The following is a 22,257-nucleotide window of genomic DNA, read 5'->3' on the forward strand; positions in this document are numbered from 1 at the left end:
CTTGCTTTGATTGAGTTAAAAGAAAAAATGCTGTTTGACAATGAAGGCAGCTCTAAAGTTTATTGTGGTAGGGTCACCATAGTCTTTCCTGGGAAAACCTTAAGTGTCACTCTAATGCTTCTGAAATATCAGTAAATATTTTTATCATGATTAAAAATAACTTTTGGGTTCTTCAAGCATAAGAAAATAACTCCCTTAGTAATTCCCATAATTCAAAAGAACCAAATGCACACTGTCCATGCGCTTGTGGAGGTCAACAGAAATCCTATTACAGCCTTGTTTTCAGTTCTTTGTCGTTCTCAGACTCAGGACTCCTGTGCACATCCATGCACTCGCTTTCCTTCTCTGTGAGCTTCATCTCTGCAAATTCAGTCTCTGAAGTGTCAGTTTCCTCAGGGAGTTGGAACTTCCTCAAAAGTATCAGAATGCAGATTGCTGTTAGCAAGCCTGATCCTCTTAATGCTGCTGAGAACCCAAGAAAAATGTTCCTGTAGAAAACAATTAATCTGCATTAAATCTTAACATGATCAGTGAAATCTAATTTTGTATACTCTTTCCGATCATTTATTCTTCAAATAAAAATATCAGGTGATTATGTTGTACATGTACTTAATATAAGTTACTTTGCTAAGTTATTAATACTTTTTGTTAAAATGTAAAAAAAAAATCCAACATAGAAGTTTGAATATATTTCCTAAGTTTGGTGATGCCTAGTTTCCTTTGTCAACTTGACTTGATTTAGGATCATTATAGAAAGACATCTCTTGGTGTGCTATGAGAATGTTTTTTTAAATGGTTAGCTAAGGATGAAGTCCCTTATACCTTGCACTTGGATTGAAGCTCTCAACATTTCCTGTCAGAGCAAGTAACATGACCAGCCTCTTAGCCAAACCCTTTCTGCAATTACGTCACACTAAGTCACTATGCTTCCCCTGCCATTATTGCCTGTTTTCTTAAATACTGAGACAATAATATCCCTGCCAGTTTAAGGGAGATCTTCTGTCTTGTTTGCTCTGAGTTTGATCACACATGAATAAAACACAATAAATTCACTTTTCAAGATTTCTCTCCTACTAAGAATTTGTGTGTTATACCAATAGATTTTTGTGACATGCAAATTTTTGTATATCCAAAATAAAGCCTAATAGTTACTTTATATAGTAATAGCTTTAAATAGTTAATTTTCATGCATAATTTTGCATGTATAAATATCAATTTACTTTTTTGTTTTTACCATATGTATGTGTTGGGTCTCCCTGTGTACATTATTCCAGGAATCCTGGATGTCTTGCAATTGGAGTAACAGGAAGTTTTGAGCTGCTAATGTCGGTAATGGGAATTGAATTCATGTTCTCTGCTAGAGCAATATGTGATCTTAATTCCTGAGCTATCTGTTTAGCCAAAAATTCTATTAATTTGCTGAACTTGTGCAGTTTAAGTATGAAGACAATAAAGGCTAAAATGAATTAGGTAATTTTTCTTTTCAACATTTCAGAGAATATCTTTTATACTATCATAAGTATTTCTCTTTATAAATTTGATAAAATATGCCTTAAGATTTATGGACTTCATGTGTATGGAAAATAGGTATTTTTATATGTACATTTCTAAATAACTATGAAAGCATTCTTTCATGTTATCAACATATTTGTAGGAAAATCTGGTGTGATGGTTAGTGTTGTCAACTTAACACAATCTAGAATCTCCTGAGAAGGAAGTTTCGGTGAAAGCCTGTATGGATTTTGTTGACCTGTGAAGAGAGTCATGGGACAGGATCATTTCTTACACAGGACACCCAAGACCATGAAAGGATAGAGAAATTAATCTTACTTACTTTTATAGTGTTAAAACATAAGAATAGTATATATGTGCAAATGCCTAAGACTTCAGATATAACAATTCAGAAATATTTTTCTAAAGGGATAGTTGATTTAAAAGTATCAGTTTATGTTTCTTTCACTTTTATTAAAGACCCTAATAAAAATCAACTTAAAGGAAGAAGGAGTCAATTTAGTTCACAAATCTAGGTTACATGCCACTATATTGGGATACCAAGGCAAATTGAACTGTAATCCACACAGATACACTGACAGAAGTAACTGAGATCTTACACACTCTTAGGGTGGATACACCAGTCTGGGAATGGCATGACAGCTGATCACAGCAGACATGCTTGAGGACAGGTCAACACTTTTCTTTCCCAGAATTTCAGTATATTGCTCACCCAGACACAAATGAATGGATAGAATGGATATTGTCTACAGCCTTTTTTTCCCCTAATTTTGGGAGCAAGAAGGTACCCAGTGCAGTCTGTAGCAAGAAAAGCTTCTCTAGGGGCGTTCTTAGACCTACTGCCCTCGAGGACCAGTAAGGTAACAAGTTAAGTCTGGTTCAAGATCAGCCTAGAATGACCTCTGTAAGTGAGGCAGCAATGAACCCACAACTGTTCCACTATACTCTTAGAGGAAGGTGCCTGCATAGCACTGAGAGTTATGAGAACCATGCAGGTATTGCTTTTGGTTGAAGCCATAGCTTCAACTGGATGCACCTGGATCTCGGAGACCAGGCTCCCTAGTCTGCTACTTCTTGATGATAATGGTTTTAGTTATTTCTATATGTGACAACATCCTCCTTCTTTGTGACACTCTCTGCTGGTTTGAACCACACTCTTCTACTGAGCTACATTTTGTTCATGAGACAGCCAACCACTAAGTGCAGTGGAGCATCTCTAAGTTTTCAGACATGAGACCATCAGTCAAATTCAGGTAGCAGGTAGGTCCCTTCTCAAGGTAGCCCCTGGCTAAGGGACCTGACACGCTCTATTTAACTGCAAGGCCAGCACACAGATATGGGGTTCTTAGTATATCAGGGTGCAAGCATGAGAGGTTTGTAAATTTTCCAGAGGCTAGAATGTCAGGATCCCTGATGCTTGAATGTGCTGGGAATGTCATCCTGTCCCTTGCAAAAGGGAATAGTTCTCTTCTTTGTCCATAGGTATAGGCTGGTAGGAGCTGAGAGATTTGTTCCAACTTACTGTTTCATTGTCCCTGGTCTCTAGATATTGCTCTCCTGTTTATCACTGGTATTTTGCCATGCTGGCACACCTGAAGATGCAGCTTTCCCCCTACTGCTTCAGAGTGTCCATGTCTACAGCCTGTTTCCTTTTGAAAGTATTTAGAAGGGTTAGGTTAAGAAGCCCACTCACATTTATAGGCACCAATCCACAAACCAAATAAATCTTTTAAATTTGTTTGGCAGCATTTGTTCTGATGATAAAAAATCTAACACATATATTAAAATACATAAATAAGGAAGTTATACTATTCAAGTGCATTCTAAAAATGAATCAAATATCATCTTACCAATCAAAATGTTACATATGAATAGGAAATTTTTTCTCCTAAAATCATATGTCACAAAATTATTATTACCTGAAGTTATTTGTATCATACATCCTGCAAGCCCCTGGCTTCCCACATTTCCAAGATCCCCAGTTTAAACAGGTTCTGTCTATCAAGGCACCAAAGTAAATAGGTACTGGAATGGTGGCTGCAATAAAATGAGAAAGAAAAACAGCCCGTTGAAAAGAAGAAAGCAAAGAGAATATGTTATTTGGAAGTTTTTCTGTTTCCCTATTTAAAAAGAATATAAAAATAATGAATAAATGTCTCTATGCTTATGTTAAGGAATTATCAGTTAGTGTAAAATTCCTAGATCAAAACAAATTAAAATTATGTATAAAATGCTAAAGAAGTATGCACTGAATTCATAATTATGAACCTCATTTATTTTCTGAAATGTCTTGGTAAGTTTTCTGTACATACATCTAAAAATCAAAACTGTTTCCTTCTCATATTATTATTGAATCTACTAAAAGATGTAAAATTTAATTAAAGTGAGATAAGTTCTTTAAAGACAAGGGAAAACATTTTTCATCTCTGCAGTTACTTCATTCTCAGACTATGTAACAGTAGCTATTTCTAACCATAGGGGTTTCAAAATGAAATTCAAAGTAACATGGGCAGAGGACACCTATGTTAAAGATACCATGAGGTAAAATGAGCTTCCTGGATGTGGACAGCTGGGATAGTACAGATCCAGAGACAAATTACCTTTTTCTCTCCCTTTTTTGTCATTTATTGCTACATCCCTGTTTCTGACCATATATCCATGCATCTATCACATGGGTGGGTTATCCTAACAGTATGCTATCTTACAGTCAAACACTAAGGATGCTGTCAAACAGCATCTGAGCCTGCAGTAGAGAATTACATTCTATGCTGTCTCCAAACTACTGGACAGCCCCATAGATATGTTTGATAAGCTCCTTATTCATGACTCCTGCTATGCTTCAACTATAAACATCCCTAACAGTCAACATGTTGAAACTTGATACTTGGATGGTCTAAATCTCTGTTGCATACTTGATGATTCTTCTTTGATTTCAAATTAAAGTCTTTTATTCCCTTTCTGGTGAGTGTTGTGCTTTGTCTTAAAAATATAGTTGCTGTCTTTCTCTTCAGGAAAATTTTATTGGTTTACCAAGCATTTGATATTGATCTGATATGTTGGGAAAATTGTTATACCAAATACTCTTATGAAAAATGCATGTAATCCAACTCCAAGAGACTTCTCTTCAGACTTGATACACCTAAAAAACAATACTCACATAAATAAAAGTACATCATGCAAACAAATATCTGTCCTAGCATCCTCCCAATGACAATCTTAGTTCATGAACCTAATGGTTAAGCTGTTAAGCATGAAGAGAAGACAATGCAGCTCTATCTCTGTTAAACATACACAAATAAAGAGAATAATGACTTATGATAGCTTTACTGTGACATCCACGCATCTGATTCAGGATGAAACCCTTTAACAGTTGGACACTGACTGCTAATCTAGATAACCTAGGTTACCATGGTGACCACGATACAGTACTCTTATACCCAAAACAATGGACCAAAACCTTTGAAACCACAAACCAAATAAATCTTTTAAATTTGTTTGGAAGCATTTGTTCTGATGATAAAAATCTAACACATATTATATAAAAATTCAAGTTAAATTAAATGTGATCCCACATAAACAGAGAAAGAATGAATCATGTAGGCTATGACATTAAGATCAGGCTTTTGTTATATGGGGGTAAAAACGTTAGATATTTGTTTTTCCTCTAGTACCTACAAAATTAGATAAGATGGATTTGAGAATTGCATACAAAGAGGAGGCTTATAAAGCAATGAGGATAATATCTGAAAAATATTCTTATAAATTATGAGCATGAAAATCCTTTTAAAATGTGATCTTTCCTTATTAAATACACCCCTTGTAAGAAATGCAGCTGCTGGGATTTCATTTTGGAAGTGATTCCATGGAAGAATTCGAGAAATAATAACAGAAGAGTAACAATGTGTGCAAACATTAGTACTATGCCATCTATTATTTACATTGCAAAATAGAGCAAAGAAGTATGAAAATTTTTATTTGAATAGACCTTAACCTCATTACATCAAGAAGCCACAGATTAGGATATACAAGATTGCTCAGTGGGTACAGTTCCTTGCCATCAAGACTGTAAAACTGAGTTCCATAATGGGTATCGACACAGTGGCAATAGAACCAACTCCTACAAGGTGTATTCAACATGCATGCCACAGCATGCAAACACAAACATAGAAAATATATACATATACACACATGCAGAGAGAGAGAGATAGACTAAATTTTTTAAAAATCACATATTAAATCATCTATGGGACACAGACTTTACATCCAGTTGAAGAGTCAACTTTAGAAATGAGGGTAATTGAAAAACTGATTGGGACATAGAAGTGGGAACAGGGAATGTGTTTAAAGGATCAGCTGCTCATATTCCCTTTACCTAGGAACATCCTCCTCTATGAGAAGTACTTATCCTTATCAACTGAGCATGCTGTTTTGGAACAGAGGCACCTGGAATATTGAGGAAGAAAGGAGACACTGTGTAGCCACATCAGCCGAATCAGCCTGAAACATGATGGGGTGACAGATGCCACAGCCAAATCTCACTCACTAGCAAAAATAAATCTGCAGAACTAGTAGTATTTTGTGTGTTTATCTGTCTATAAACTAAAACAAGGAAAATACTACATCTCCACTTGTGTGAAAATAAAAATATCACATCTTACCTTTGAAAATGAATATATAAAAACATATATCTAGCTTGTTTCAGTGAGTGCTATGGTGGGTAGAAGTAGAGGGAAAGAAGGACCAAAGTCAAGGAATGGAAATGTAGGGGAGAGGGCAAAGGAAGAAAACCAGGGAAGAGGAGAAAAGAGAAGACAAGAGGAAAGGAATGGAAAAAAGAGGAGAAGACAGGAAAGGAGAGGCATCATGACAGAAGAGGAACAAAGTGAGGGAAAAGTAATGGGAAAGAGATTTGGAAAAGGAGAAGGGGGAGGGGAAGATGTGAAAAGGGAATGTGGGCAAAACAGAGAAAAGCAGTTACCCATAAGGGAGAACTGAGAACATTGGTCCAGTCTATTGGGATAAAATATTTTGAATGACACATTGATATTAACAACTTTGCTTCTGAATTCCATTGAGATGAGAATAGGGTTGAACAGTATCCCCATTGTTGGTGTCTGTTAAGTTTGTGAGACTAGAAAGAATATGTGGAAGAAGAAAATAACTTGAAACTTGGCTCTGTAACTTCCTCACTTTATATTAGAGATTAGAGTATCTACTATTGTATTCTTATTCCTTCTCATTAGGGAGCATCCACTACTGCATTCATGTGCTTCTGGTCAGATAATATTATTGAAGTTATGCTTTTAATGAAGACAGATTGAGCTCAGGATGTCAAGTGAGCCTGGTCACTTTTACACATAGAGTTTCACATTTTGTCAGTCACTTAGCTGAGCATCGGAAATGGGTGTAGGCAAATACTATCTCCCTCCAAAACAAAATGTTCCTTAATTTAGGCATAAGACATAAAGGGAGAAAATACAAAAGAACCAGAAGAGAAATTCCAACAAACTTTACATTACTCTTAAATGTAGCAATGCTGTTTATGTATTAATAATCTTGATAAAGGTAACTCAGAACATTGAGGTTCTGGGAACCATTACTCCCAGAGTCTTTCTTTGGAAAAGGAATTTTAATAAGTGACCAAAAAAAATCTAAATGGCATTGGTAGGGTATTCTTTGTGTAAAAATGCTTGCCACAAGGCTAGATGACCTGAGTTCAACAACCAGAACCCAGAGACATATGTAAAGAAATAAAAATATAAAAGCCCAATTTAGTGACATGCATCTGTAAACACAGTATTCCTGTAGTGAAACAGCAGAAAACAGAATTATTTAGAACTTGATAGCAAGGTAAGCTGGAGTACTAAGCCAGCATGGCAGTGGAAATAGAAAAGACCCTGCCTCAGAAGCAAGATAAATGGAGAGAACTGATCCCCAACATTGTCTTTTGATCTTCCCCTGCTCTCAGTGGCACACAGGAGCCATCCAGCCAGCCAGCCACACACAGACACACACACAAACACAATCATACACTCATGTATGCACACACTGCTATGAGGAAGAGAGAGAAGATAAATGAGCAAGTTATTTATTACCTCAGAAGAACCATATACCCAGGAATTGCTGCTAGTGCATAGAAGAAACTGCCAAATACTGCCCTGATGAAAAAGTACTGCAGCTTTATCGTACAATCAGGGCCTTTTTGACAAAGCCCAAGAACTGCAGATGAGTTTCCTGAAGACTGAATGCAGCTGCAATTTTGATACACCTGTAAAAACAATCAAAATGAAACAAACAAATAAACAAAAAACAATGTCCTATTTGCAGAAAAAAACTATTGGGTATAAATGTTTAGTATTTGCAACATAGCCAATTAGAGAAAAATGGAAAGTGTTGAGGACAAGGTCCGACTCAGAGGAGAAACACTGATCTATCAAGAATCTGTTGGAACACAGGCACCATTAAGAAATTACTAAATAATTAAAATGGAGGTTTTTCCCCTTATTTCCCTATCTGTTTTTTGCATCTGAGAATTTATTTTAAAATATAAAGGGACAAATTTTAAAAAGTATTGAATTTTATTCTAAATGCATGAAGTACATATGCAAAATTTCAATTATCCTGAATGCATATATGCACACTTAATATTTTTTGTATCTATTTGTTTGTTTATTTGATATATATATATATATCCATATATATCCATTTATGTGTGTGCATGCCTATGTATGGGTTGTGTGTTTATGGTGGACATGAATATGCCATGGCATTGAAATAGAAGTCAGGGATAAGTTATGGGAGTTATTTCTCTTCTTCTTTTATATGGGGCCCAAAGATGTGGCTCTGGTGGTACTATTTAGGAACAAATGTCTTTACCCACTGAGCCAACTTTCTAACCCTCACATACTTTTTTAAAAAAGTAAACAAATATTGTTTTGTTTTGGCCCAGTACTAAGTACAAAAACAAAATGTGTTTCACAATGGTAATAGAAAACTAACAAGTTACATGATTACTAATGAAGTTCCCAAGAAAACAAGTTTATTTTAAGAAAAAAAGTTGATTTTTTTATTATGTTTCTGGGTATGATTAAGAATTAAAATTTATATTTTATTTTGAATACCAATCAATTCTATAAGTATTATAACATGTAAAAGACAGGGGAAAATGCTTAACTCTTCATCAGCTGAGCTATCATTATGTGGGCTGGGGAGAAGGCACAGTCTGTAAAGTCCTGCACAGGCTGGAGGACCTGAGTTCAGATCCTCAGCACACATGTGAAACATGCATGTGTAGAGAAAGTGCTCACAACACTGATGCTCTAAAGGACAAAAGAGGTGACTCCCTGGGGCTCACTTGCCAGGCAGCCTAACAGAATCAGCAAATTCCAGTCCAAGTTAATGGGACCTGAGAGTCCACAGCAGAGGTTGTCTTCTGACCTCCATATGCACATGCACCTGAGCGCGCGCGCGCGCACACACACACACACACACACACACACACACACAGTGAGGGAGGTCCTTCTGTCTATCTGTTGTTTTTATTAATTAACAAATAATGAAACTGCCTTGTTGACAGGGAAAACATTACATAGGTAGGTGGGGAAAACTGGTCTGGATGCTGGGAAAAGTAAGGCAGATAGAGAGAGAAGCCATGGAGCTGCTGTGGGAGATAGATCTGCTAAAACTTTGCGGGTAGGCCACAGCCTCATGACAATGTACAGACTAATAGAAATGGGTTAAGTTAATATAAGAGTTAGGCAATAAGAAAAGGAAGTTAAAAAAAATAAGCCACGTAAAGATGAAAAATTCACAGAGAGTCTGGATTATGTATATTATTGTGTTTTCTTTGAATTTTTGACTGTGAAATAGCTAAGTACAGTAATAAGAAACTAGAGCTAATGGGCCAAGCAGTATTTTAATTAATATAGTTTCTGAGTGGTATTTTGGTTCTGGGTGGCCAGGAAAAACAAGTGGCCTCACTCCTCCAACAGATTGGTGCCAACATGGGTAACTTCATCCATGCAAACTTAAGAAAGCATAAAAAGGAATCCTAGACACAAAAGAATGGAGCTAAGCATAGTTTGGTAGCAGCATTTTCTTGGGGCTCTGTTTGATAGAAGCAAGCAGAGGCATGGCTCCTTTGGAGAGGATTTCCTGATTTAGCAGTAGCAAAAGAAGAGAGGTCATGCCGTTTTGAAATGCAGGCTTTCTGAGACCTGCTGCCAGTATGACCTCTGGCTTTTCAGAAGACAAAGTATTTGGATGTGGTTTGTGAGAAATGTACTATGGCTTGCTTAATGGCAATGTGGACTGGCTATGTGCCTGAAGTGGGGCTGTGTGTGGCTGTTGGAAGCAGTGAGCAGTGTCCATGTTGGAATGGACACAGCAAGCAGGAAGTACCCTATGTAGCCTAGTAATGTCACAGCTTATATTCTTAGGCACTTAGCATTTTTAGAAGCACTTCTGGTCAGAAAATAATTACAAATATGCATTAAAGACAAATGCAGATAAGTCATAGAGTATAAATGTATATAGGCTTGGAAGAGAGAAGAAAAAGAGTAGTAAGAGTCATAAAATAAAGTTAATGCTTTAAAAAGTGTAAAGTCTTTAAAGAGGCAGAGTATAGATAGTCATAGATTAAAAGAAGTAAAAAAATAAGCCATGTAAAGATGAAAAATTCACAGAGAGTCTGGATTATGTATATTATTGTGTTTTCTTTGAAATTTTGACTGTGAAATAGCTAAGTACAGAGAGATATTTCATTGTATGGACTGCTAAATTAAACCAAGATAAAGGTATCTTGATTTCAAAAGTTGAGTCAAAGATATGTTGTTTTAGAAAAGAGGTTCTTTTCTTGTTGTCACAGAATATGAGAATCTGTGGATCACTTCCCGATCAATATGGCTTGAAAGAACATGAGCCTCTGAAAGGCCGCTGTGAACACCCTCAAAAAATTACTTCCCCCAACTGCTGACTGAGATGAACCTAGCACACAGGATAGACTATGAAAGACCTGAATAACAGGACCCAGAAACAGCTGTAAGTAGTATAGACAGAGCAAAATCTTTATTCCAAAATATTGTTTCTAATTGTTTACATTTAAAGCAGGATATGCTATAGCAATGAATAATTTGCATTGGTATGGATCTTGGTTTATTGATACAAATTTAATGTCAATTTTGTTATATGTATACGTATTTCTGATCTTGATTAAGGTACTGTGTTTGTGTAGCTCCTTTAAAAATGTAGTGTATAATTAAGAAATATAAGTTAATAGATACTCATCTATAATAGTCAAACTTGTAGTTATTTAAGTGAGATTTTCTAGGTGGATAAAGATATATTTCAGTTACCTAGGTATTCTTCAAATCTTTCAGAGACCTTCAGAATGTGGCATTTAAAATGTTTAAGAACTTAAGACTTTCCATGACTGTGAGACACATCTGTTTCTGGCAACACCAGCTACTTCAAGAGGATGATGGGCATTGAAGAGGCTCCTTATAGAGTTGGATAGCCATTTGGGCAAGAAACTACTCCTGCCTAGAATAATGAAGTGGATATACAGGACCCACAGAGAAATGACTACTGAACTTGCCTAAGGGTGAGATGGTCCTTCAGGGTTCCTGCTACATGACAAATATCTGAGAGACATTCCGCAGGACACAGAAAAAAGTTACTGACAAACTGCCATTATAGGTGGAACTGTCTTTGAAATTCCCTGCTTTAGGGAAAAGTCTGCTGGATAATATGGCCCAGTAGGCTGAAGATGAATTCCCCAACGATACAAAAGAACTTTGGGTGACTGTCCAGGTTGCAAGATGTCTCTGTCAATACTTGAGATTTGAAAGTTGCTTGCAATGCACTTCTTGTTTACTTAGGTAATTATATATCTTTCTGGAGTCTTTGATGGAGTTAAAGAATAGATAGTTTCCCTTAGTTCTGATAAAAGATAAAATAGATATAAATATTTTAACTATAATTCTTGTTTCATACTTTTTGTTATATGCAATCTTACTATTTTAAAGCATTCCATTTTGTTTAAACAGAAAAGGGGAAATGGTGTAAGAGGTCCTTCTGTTTATGTGTTACTTTTATTGGTAAATGAATAAAGAATTGTCTTGGCCTGTTGACAGGGCAGAACTTAGGTTGGTGAGGAAAAGCTGGACTCAGTGCTGGGAGAAGGAAGGAGGAGAGAGAGACACTCCATCGAGGCACCACCAGATATAGATGTGCTGAAACTTTGTTGGTAGGCCACAACCTCATGACAATATATAGATTAAGAGAAATGGGTTAAATTAATATAAGAGTTAGACAATAAGAAGCTAGAGATAATGGGCCAAGCAGTGTTTTAATTAATACAATTTCTGTGTGGTTATTTTATGTCTGGATGGCCAGGACAAACAATCTCACTCCTCCAGCACATATACACACACAAAAAAACCCCACAATTGCAATAAATAAATAAATAAATAAATGAAACAAGTTTGTAATTGAAAAGATAAGATTTCTGCCTTTCTCAATTTCACAACTTGTTTGAGTCTGGCTCAACTTCATGAGTCTCTATCACAAAAAAGATCAGTTTACATTTTACAGTTTTAGTTTTAATGTTTATGTGTGTGTTTCTCTGTGTGTATTAAAGCAGGTGCATGTGATGCCTGAGGAAGGTCATATTGAGTGTCAGATTGCCTGGAGCTGGAGTTGTGAGCTGATCTTATTGGTGCTGGGAACCAAACAAGTTTACTGAATTGGCAGCAAGTGCTCTTACTGATAAGCTAGCTCTACCACCCATTCTTAGTATTTTAAGTCTAATGATTTGAAAAATGGTATCAATTGCTCTTAAATTACAAAATAAGTTTCAGACTCTGTCAGGGCTTTACATAACATCTGGAACTTTGAGGTCAAATATGCATATACAAAGGAAATTTAGTTGTTCACAAAAATATTCATATCTATATTAATCATGTACTAATTTTCGCCTTTTAGAAGATGTACCGTTAGATCATAGCACATATTAATACAGTGAACAAAACATCAGCCTCCAACATAGAAAAGATGTTTACCATGTTAATTCCTCTTCCAACAGATTTCTCACAGCCTGCAAGGCAAGCTGACATGTATGCTATTCCATTGTCTCCACACACTGGATCCCATGTGTTGGTTACACAGTTACACCTCATGTTGCACTTAGCAAAAATCTTATTCTCCACATATAATGGCTGCTGAATTCTGAAATGATTTAAGATAATGTTACAGAGAGTGAAGAACCACCAAGATATTTATTTTCTCCTCTTCATCTCAGCCTGTGTGTGTGCAAACAGAAAATGAAACAGGTTGAATCAGTAAACTTTCAAAACATGTTCTTAATAATACCAAAGTAGAATTATACATATAACTCCATCTCCAGTCATGATGACCTCACACTGGGTTTGAGTGACAGGATTTAAATTCAGCCTCAAGAATCCCATATTACTCTCTTTCAAACCCATGATAAAATTTGGCACATGTGCTTTCTATTGTAGAAGAGCAAGTCTGATAACTCAAACCACTGTTTGGGGGGGTTTAATGAGCATTGATTTTATAAATGGAAATTGCTGATTTTGCTCCAGCTAGTCCTTTTTTATTTTTTTCCATTGTGAAAATCAATAAGAGATTAGACTCCTAATTTTTTTCTCTAATAGTACAGCATTTTCTTACATGGTAAATAATCAATGTTTATTTTTAACGTAATTAAAAAACAGCTATGTAGATGATTTGTGCGCCAATGTCATGGTCCAGAGATTACAAATTGATATTTGGGTGTGTTCTGTTTTTGTTCTGGAGGAGGAGATGAATTGTATTTCTTTCCCCCCACCCCATTTCTTTCTCCTCCCTTCCTGACTCTCTCCCCCTCTCTCTCTCTTGGGTTTGTGTGTGTGTTTGGTGTGTGTGTGTATGTATGTATGTAAGCACATGTACAACAGCATGCATGTGAAGAGCAGAAGATAAACTTCCACCTTTTTAGATAAATAGTCCCCTGTTTTTCACTGATGTATATGCCAAACTAGCAGGCCTATGGACTTTCAGCTTTTCCTGACCATGCCTCTCAGATCCCATTAGGAATGCTGGGATTAAAGATACTATGTCAAGCTGTACATGCATTCTGGGGATCTGAACTTAGGTCCTTCTGCCTGTTTGGTAAATGCTTACCAATGAGTTGTCTCCCCAGAACCTTGAAAGGAATCCTCATATATATAATTCATTTCATTTTAACCAATTGGATGATTATATAACTCTGCCCTAAACTAAGATTTACAATTCCTATGCTAATACAGAAGTTGACCAGATAATCCTTAAAATACAAAATCAAGACAACCCTGCCTCCCCCAAACCTGCCCTATTGTCTTCAAGGTCCTTGGCCCAGGAACAGTTTCTGCTTCTGCATTAAGGCTATTCACACAGAGGGGTGAGTGCCTGCTGGCCAGGCAGGCCAGAGGGTCCCTGCAAAGGAGCATGGGTACCTTCAGCTTGTGCTGCAGGGTCTCCTGTGTTCTACTCGACCCTGCCCTACCCTCACATTTGCCCTTTTGTCTGCATTGTCTTTGGACTACCAGGAGACCCTGTGTCTGTGCTGAGGAGTTCCATCCAGACAGGAACAGTTCCTGCTCCTGCACTGAGGAGATCCAACCAGAGAGTCAGTCACAGCAAAGACTGGACCAAGACACCATGACTCTCCTGGCTCCATTTGAAAGAAGAGATGGGCAGGCACCAATGCAAAAATTCCTCCAACAACTTGAAAAGCAACATGACATCACCAGAATCCAGGGATCATGAAACAAAGAGAATTGAACACCATACTTCAGAAGAAATCGACTGTAAATGGAACATAATGAAAATAATAGAGAAACTTAAACAGGAGGTGAAAAACTGCCATTAAGAAATGGAGACGAAAAACAAAAAGGTAGAGGAAATGAATAAGTCTCTCAAAGATTTCCAAGAAAAAGCAATCAAAAAGGTAAAGGAAACGGTTCAAGACTTGAGAAATAAAATGGAGGTAATGAAGAAAACACAAACCGAGGGAAGGTTGGGTGTGGAAAATCTGGGTAAATGAACAGGAACTACAGAGACAAGTATTACCAACAGAATACAAGAGATAGAAGAAAGAATCTCAGACAATGACGATACTATAGAGGAAATAAACTCACTGATTAAAGAACAAAACAAATCCAATGAATTCTTAACACAAAACATCCAGGAAATCTGGGACACAGTGAAAAGACCAAATCTAAGAATAATAGGGGTAGAAGAAAGAGAAGAATTACAGCTCAAAGGCCTAGAAAATATATTCAACAAAATTATAGAAAGAAACTTTCCCAACCTAAAAAAGGATATTCCTATGAAGGTACAAGAAGCTTATAGAACACCAAATAGACTGGATAAAAAAAAAGCATCCCCTCACCATATAATAATCAAAACACAAAACATATAGAATAAAGAACAAATATTAAGAGCTGCAAGGGAAAAAGGTCAAGTAACATATAAAGGGAAACCTATCATAATTATACCTGACTTCTCAATGGAAACCATGAAAGCTAGAAAGTCTAAGATAGATGTGCTACAGACACTAAGAGACCATGGATGCAAGACCAGACTACTATACCCAGCAAAGCTTGCATTTACTATCTATGGAGAAAACAAGACATTCAAGGACAAAAACAGGTTTAAACAATACATAGCCACAAACCCAGCCTTACAGAAAATACTAGAAGGAAAATCACGAACCAACGAAGCCAAAAACACCCATAATAACACAAGCATCTGACAACCTCCACCAGCACAACTCAAAGAAGGGAAACATACAAACTCTACCACCAGAAAAATAACCATAGTTAATATCTCATAATATCAATGGACTCAATTCACCTATAAAAAACACAGGTTAAGACAACGGATATGAAATCAGGATCCAACATTCTGCTGTTTACAAGAAACACACTTCAAACTCAAAGACAGACAGCTACTCAGAGTAAAGGGTTGAGAAAAATTTTTTCCAATCAAATGGTCCAAAGAAACAAGTGGGTGTGGCTATACTCATACCTAACAATATTGATTTCAAACTAATATCAATCAGAAGAGATGGACACTTTATATTCATAACAGGAACAATTCGTCAGGAGGAATTCTCAATACTGAATAGCTATGCGTTTAATATAAAAGCGCCCACATATCTGAAAGAAACTTCACTAGAACTGAAAGCATACATCAAACTCCAAATTCTAATAATAGGAGATTTCAATACTCCACTCTCACCAATGGACAGATCAACTAGACAGAAACTTAACAGAGAAATAAGAGAACTATCAGATGTAATGAGCCAAATGGAGTTAACAAATATGTATAGATCATTCCACCCAAACAGAAAAGAATATACCTTCTTCTCAGCATCTCATGGAACCTTCTCAAGAATTGATCACATAATTGGCAACAAAACAAACATTCATATATACAAAAAAAATTGTAGTAACCACCTGTGTACTATCGGATCACCATGGAATAAAGTTAGAAGTCAACAACAATTCTAACCCCAGAAAGCCTACAAACTCATGGAAACTGAACAGTGAACTACTGAACCACCCCTGGGTCAAGGAAGAAATAAAAAAAAAAAGAAATTAAAGTCTTCCTTGAATTCAATGAAAATAAAGACACAACATTCCCAAACCCATGGGACACTATGAAAGCAGTGCTAAGAGGAAAGTTCATAGGACTAAGTGCTCACATAACGAAAACAGAGAAAGCACACATTAGAGACTTAACAGCACATCTGAAAACTCTAGAAAAAAAAGCAGATTTACCCAGGAGGAATAGAAGACTGGAAATAATCAAACTGAGGGCTGCAATCTACAAAATAGAAACACAGAAAACAATCCAGCAGACGTACCTAGGAGGAGTAGAAGACTGGAAATAATCAAACTGAGGGCTGAAATCAACAAAATAGAAACACAGAAAACAATCCAAAGAATCAATGAAACAAAAAGCTGGTTCCTGGAGAAAATCAACAATATTGACAAATCCCTATCCAAATAATCAAATGGCAGAGAGAGAACATGCAAATTAACAAGATCAGAAATGAAAAGGGGGACATAACCACAGACACAGAAGAAATTCAGAGAATCATTAGATCTTACTACAAAAGCCTATATGCCACAAAATTAGAAAATGTGAAAGAAATGGACACTTTTTTAGATAAATACCATATAGCAAAATTAAATCAAGACCAGGTGAACAGTTTAAATAGACCTGTAAGTCATGAGGAATTAGAAGCTGTCATCAGAAACCTCCCTACCAAAAAAGTCATGGACCAGATGGTTTCAATGCAGAATTCTACCAGAACTTCCAAGAGGAGCTAATACCTATACTCCTTAATGTGTTTCACATAATAGAAACAGAAGAGTCATTGCCAAATTCCTTTTATGAAGCCACAGTCACACTGATTCCAAAACCACACAAAGATTTAACCAAGAAAGAGAATTACAGACCAATCTCATTCATGAATATCAATTCAAAAATTCTCAATAAAATGCTGGCAAACCAAATCCAAGAATACATCCAAAAATTATACACTATGATCAAGTAGGCTTCATCCCAGAGAGGCAGGGCTGGTTCAACATATGAAAATCAATCAATGTAAACCATCATATAAATAAACTGAAGGAAAAAAAATATGATCATTTCATTAGATGCTGAAAAAGCATTTGACAAAATTCAACATCCCTTTATGATAAAGGTCTTGGAGAGATTAGAAATACAAGGTTCATTCCTAAATATAACTAAAGCAAGATACTGCAAGCCAACAGCTAACATTAAATTAAATGGAGAGAAACTCAAAGCCATTCCACTAAAATCAGGAACAAGACAAGGCTGCCCACTCTCTCCACACCTCTTCAATATAGTGCTTGAAGTTTTAGCAATAGCAATAAGACAACATAAGGAGGTCATGGGGATTCGAATTGGAAAGGAAGAAGTCAAACTTTCGTTATTTGCAGATGATATGATAGTGTACATGAGTGACCCCAAAAACTACACCAAAGAACTTCTACAGCTGATAAACAGCTTTAGTAACGTGGCAGGATACAAGATCAACTACAAAAAATCAGTTGCCCTCTTATACACAAATGATAAAGAAGCAGAGAGAGAAATCAGAGAAGCATCACCTTTCACGATAGCCACAAATAGCATAAAATATCTTGGAGTAACTCTAACCAAGTAAGTGAAAGATCTATTTGATAAGAACTTTAAGAGTTTGAAGAAAGAAATTGAGGAGTATACCAGAAAATGGAAGGATCTCCCATGCTCTTGGATTGGGAAGGTCAACATAGTAAAAATGGCAATTCTACCAAAGGCAATCTATAGATTCAATGTAATCCCCATCAAGGTCCCATCAAAATTCTTCACAGATATTGAGAGGACAATAATCAACTTTATATGCAAAAACATAAACCCCAGGATATCCAAAACAATCTTATACAATACAGGAACTTCTGGAGGCATTACCATCCCTGATTTCAACTCTATTACAGAGCTACAGTATGGAAAACAGCTTGATATTGGCTTAAAAACAGAGAAGTTGACCAATGGAATCAAATTGAAGACCCAGATATTAATCCACAAACCAATGAACACCTGATTTTCGACAAAGGAGCTAAAATTATATGATGGAAAAAATAAAGCATCTTTAACAAATGGTGCTTGCATAACTGGATGTCAACCTGTAGAAGAATGAAAATAGATCCATATCTATCACCATGCACAAAACTCAAGTCCAAATAGATTAAAAACCTCAATAGTAATCTGACCACACTTAATCTGATAGAAGAGAAAGTGGGAAGTACTCTACAACACATGGGCACAGGAGACCACTTCCTACATAGAACCCCAGTAGCACAGACAATAAGAGCAACAATGAATAAATGGAACCTCCTGAAACTGAGAAGCTTTCTTAAAGCAAAGGACATTGTCATTAAGACAAAAAGGCACCCTACTGATTGGGAGAAGATCTTCACCAACCCCACATCATACAAAGGTCTGATCTCCAAAATATATAAAGAACTCAAGAAAAAAGACATTAAAACTCTGATTAACTCAATTAAAAAATGGGGTACTGAACTGAACAGAGAATTCTTGACAGAAGAAGTTCAAATGGCCAAAAAACACTTAAGGTCATGCTCAATCTCCTTAGCCATCAGGGAAATGCAAATCAAAACAACTCTGAGATACCATCTTACACCTGTCAGAAGAGCTAAAATAATAAATACCAATGAGAGCCTATGCTGGAGAGGATGTGGAGTAAGGGGAACACTCATCCATTACTGATGGGAATGCAAACTTGTGCAACCACTTTGGAAATCAGTGTGGTGGTTTCTCAGAAAACTGGGAGTCAACCTACCTCAGGACCCAGCAATTCCACTCTTGGTAATATAACCAAGAGATGCCCAATCATACTACAAAAGCATTTGTTCAACTATGTTCATAGCAGCATTATTTGTAATAGTCAGAAGCTGGAAATAACCTAGGTGCCCTTTAATTGAAGAATGGATAAAGAAGGTGTGGCACATATACACTTTAGAGTTCTACTCAGCAGTAAAAAACGACATCTTGAATTTTGCATGCAAATGGATGGAAATAGAAAACTATCCTTAGTGAGGTAATTCAGACCCAAAAAGATGAACATGGTATGTCCTCCCACATAAGTGGATGCTAGCCATAAACAAAAGATATTGAGCCCAAAATTCGTGATCATAGAGAAGCTAAATAAGAAGGTGGACCCAAAGAAAAACATAAAGTTATCTTCCTGGATATTGGAAGTGTACAACATTGCCGGACAGGGGTTAGGAACATGGAGGTGGGAGTGGGGCGGGTATGAGGGGAAATGGGGAGAGAGGAGGGAGCAGGGGAAGATGGGGAGAGCTTGAGGGAATGGAGGAGGGTTGGATGTGGGAGCAGGGAAGTAAATATGAATGATTGTCTTCATGTTGTAATAAAATGGCCTGGTCATATACGGTGCTTGAAGAAAAATGGATTAACATTAGTGAAAATATTATGATCTTACTTAGGAAATAACATACCGTTCATGCTCATAAGATGTAGTTAAGCCAGCAACTGGGATATTATCACAGGTCCACAGAAAGTTTAAGAAAAATAAAAGCCACTCAGTCAGCGATAAGCAGAAAGCTACGTATGCAGCTTTCTTGACAGTAAACTTGAACTTTTTCATAACAAAACCGCCAATTAAATATCCAAAAACTGTTGGAGGTAAGTTATAAATACCTATAAATGAAAATAGAATAGTATTTATAAACACAGCAGAAAAATAAATGGTATCAATTTTTAAAGATATCTTACTTAGGAAATTAGTTAACTCTAATATAAAGTCATCCTAACTCCTACTCATTCACATATTTCAAATGCCCCATAATGTCACTTTAAGAAACAATTGGCATTTGTCTAATTATTTAAAACAAGTTATAAACACATTGTAACCCTCTCACACAGAGACACATACACACATTTATGTATTTTAGGTACTTCTTTCAACTCTGTAATTTTGAATGTCACCACTGAACCCATGCTTATCACATATAGAACATTCTGTGTACTACTTAAGTTGCCCAGAAATCTTTCTTCCTGACTCTAATTCCACTGCTTAAAAAAAAAACAAAGAAATATAAGAAAAGGACAATAAAATACTGTCTAGGTTGCATTCATGTAACATCAGCTCCAATCTCAGATGAATTTATGCTTCCTTTTCAACTCCATACCATTACATTTAATTTTATTCATCTGAGGGTAGGCACTGGGATTTGAACTTTTAGAAATTTCTACATAATGTAGATCCTGACAGATTATGATTGAAATTTTTAAAGACTAAATGTAATTTGAATAATGCACAGTGAATATGTACTACTCTCATTGATCTAATAAAAATGCCGACTGGCCAGTAGCTGAACAGGATAGAAATAGACAGAAAAACCAAATTAGGAATGAAGGGAAGAAGAAGCGTAGAGTGGGAAGAATAGCCTGCATATTCTGAGGGAGCAAGAGATGAATGTGCCATGCTAATAAAGGTACCCTCTTTTGTCAACGCATAAATAAAGAATATGGGTTAATTTATAAGGCAATAATAAGCCTGAGCTATTGGCTGAGCATTTAGATTTAATATAAGTTTCACTGAGTTTATTTAAGACCACAAAAATGCAGTCAGGAACAACTTATTGATAATTGCCTTTACTCTGGTATGTTCTGTTTGCTGGCAGTAAGCAGAGGTACAACTACTTTAGGAGACAGCTTCTTGGCATGGCAAAAAAATGGCCATGTCTCTTCAGAGGTGCTGCTACTAAACACGTAAGTGGTGTATATGAATGGTGGATGAGAGTTACTTGGTGGTTATGTAAACCGAGAAACTTCCCATAGTTATGGTGGGTAGCATAGCTTCCAGAGCTGGTGATAAACAGACCTCAGCCATGAGACAAGGGTCTCAGGGAACCAAGCAGGTATATTCACCCATGAGTCCTGCCAGTGAAAAGCCACTTAGCAGTTTAAAGTTTGACTTGTGTGGTCAGAAAAGGATAGATATACACAATATAAAGAGAACCAAAATGAAAAATAATGTCTAAATGTGCTATGGTGTTTAAATATATATTTATATATAAACTTAAGAAAAAGTGAACTGAGAAAGAATAGTTTAAAATAATAAAGTCTTTAAAGAGAGAAGCACAATAACAACAAATAATAAAACGTGCAGATATGGGGAATACATAAGGAGTCTAAATAAAGAATGTTATTTTATTGATTTTGAAAATTTTGAATTCCAATGAGCAAAAGACAGTTGCTAGGGGACATGGAATTGTTAACAGGTCTGCAAATTTTAACTTTAGGGTCATCTTAAATTTAAGAATGAAATAAAAATGTACTTGTCAAATAAAAATCAAAAACGTTTTGGAGAAGAGTATTTGCTTTTGTTCCCACAGAAAACAAGAATCTGTGCATTCTTTCAGGAGTAATATTTATCAGGTTTGATCATGGAAGACGTCATGGATCTTGCAGATAATATCTATAAGTTTATTGCTTATCTTCCTAACACTTGGTCATTATCTCAAATTTTCTCAGGCACCCTAAAGATGCCTTCACCAACAGACATCAAAAAGCAGTTTGGGGAACATAATGCCTATATTCCCAAGAGATGTGGGGGAGGCTTTTAGTTATTTGTTGGCCAATGGATGTTTGCAATCAATTAGGGGAATATAGTATATTGATGTAAATTTAAAGTTAATTTTGTGTCATTGAATATATGTTTCTAATGTTGTTTAAGTTGTTATACCTTTGCAGTTCATTAAAAAAAAATAAAAGCTAAAGTTCTAGTTTTTGAAAGTTATTATAAAATATTTAGGGTAATCAACAAATACAAGTTACTCTTTAGTACAACATATTTGTAGATATATTAGGTATGTTTTCAAGATCATGTAGAAATATATTTTAGATAAATGATTTTCAAGTGATCAAAGATCTATAGGATATGACATATGAAATGTTTTCTTAACATAAGGTTTTTCATGACAATGAGACACATCTTCTCCCAATAGCACTAATTTACTTCAGAGAAGATAATATGCATCAATTCAACTCTGTAGGCATTTGTTTTCTTTGTGGCAAGTATAGTCATTTTGGCAAGAAACTACTTTTGTCTTGAACCTTGACTGCATGCTCTATATACTG

At 36.1% G+C, this 22,257-nt stretch overlaps 1 protein-coding gene across 1 annotated transcript in view; it reads right to left on the reverse strand.

The window, feature by feature from the left end:
* The window catches only part of LOC121434032 (solute carrier organic anion transporter family member 1A5-like), a 55,735-nt gene continuing 33,478 nt past the window's right edge, over positions 1 to 22,257 (reverse strand). Inside the window, exons 10-15 of the mRNA XM_041632792.1 lie at positions 19,611 to 19,812; positions 12,573 to 12,738; positions 7,608 to 7,780; positions 4,587 to 4,651; positions 3,432 to 3,549; positions 1 to 488 (exon numbers count right to left, since the gene is read on the reverse strand). Of these exons, the coding sequence (XP_041488726.1) occupies positions 269 to 488; positions 3,432 to 3,549; positions 4,587 to 4,651; positions 7,608 to 7,780; positions 12,573 to 12,738; positions 19,611 to 19,812 (944 nt within the window). The 3' untranslated portion in view covers positions 1 to 268. The remainder of the gene's footprint in view (positions 489 to 3,431; positions 3,550 to 4,586; positions 4,652 to 7,607; positions 7,781 to 12,572; positions 12,739 to 19,610; positions 19,813 to 22,257) is intronic.

Source organism: Microtus oregoni, unplaced genomic scaffold (genome assembly GCF_018167655.1).
Source record: "Microtus oregoni isolate MIOR12 unplaced genomic scaffold, Mior012 000002F_ref0000024, whole genome shotgun sequence".
NCBI lineage: Eukaryota > Metazoa > Chordata > Mammalia > Rodentia > Cricetidae > Microtus > Microtus oregoni.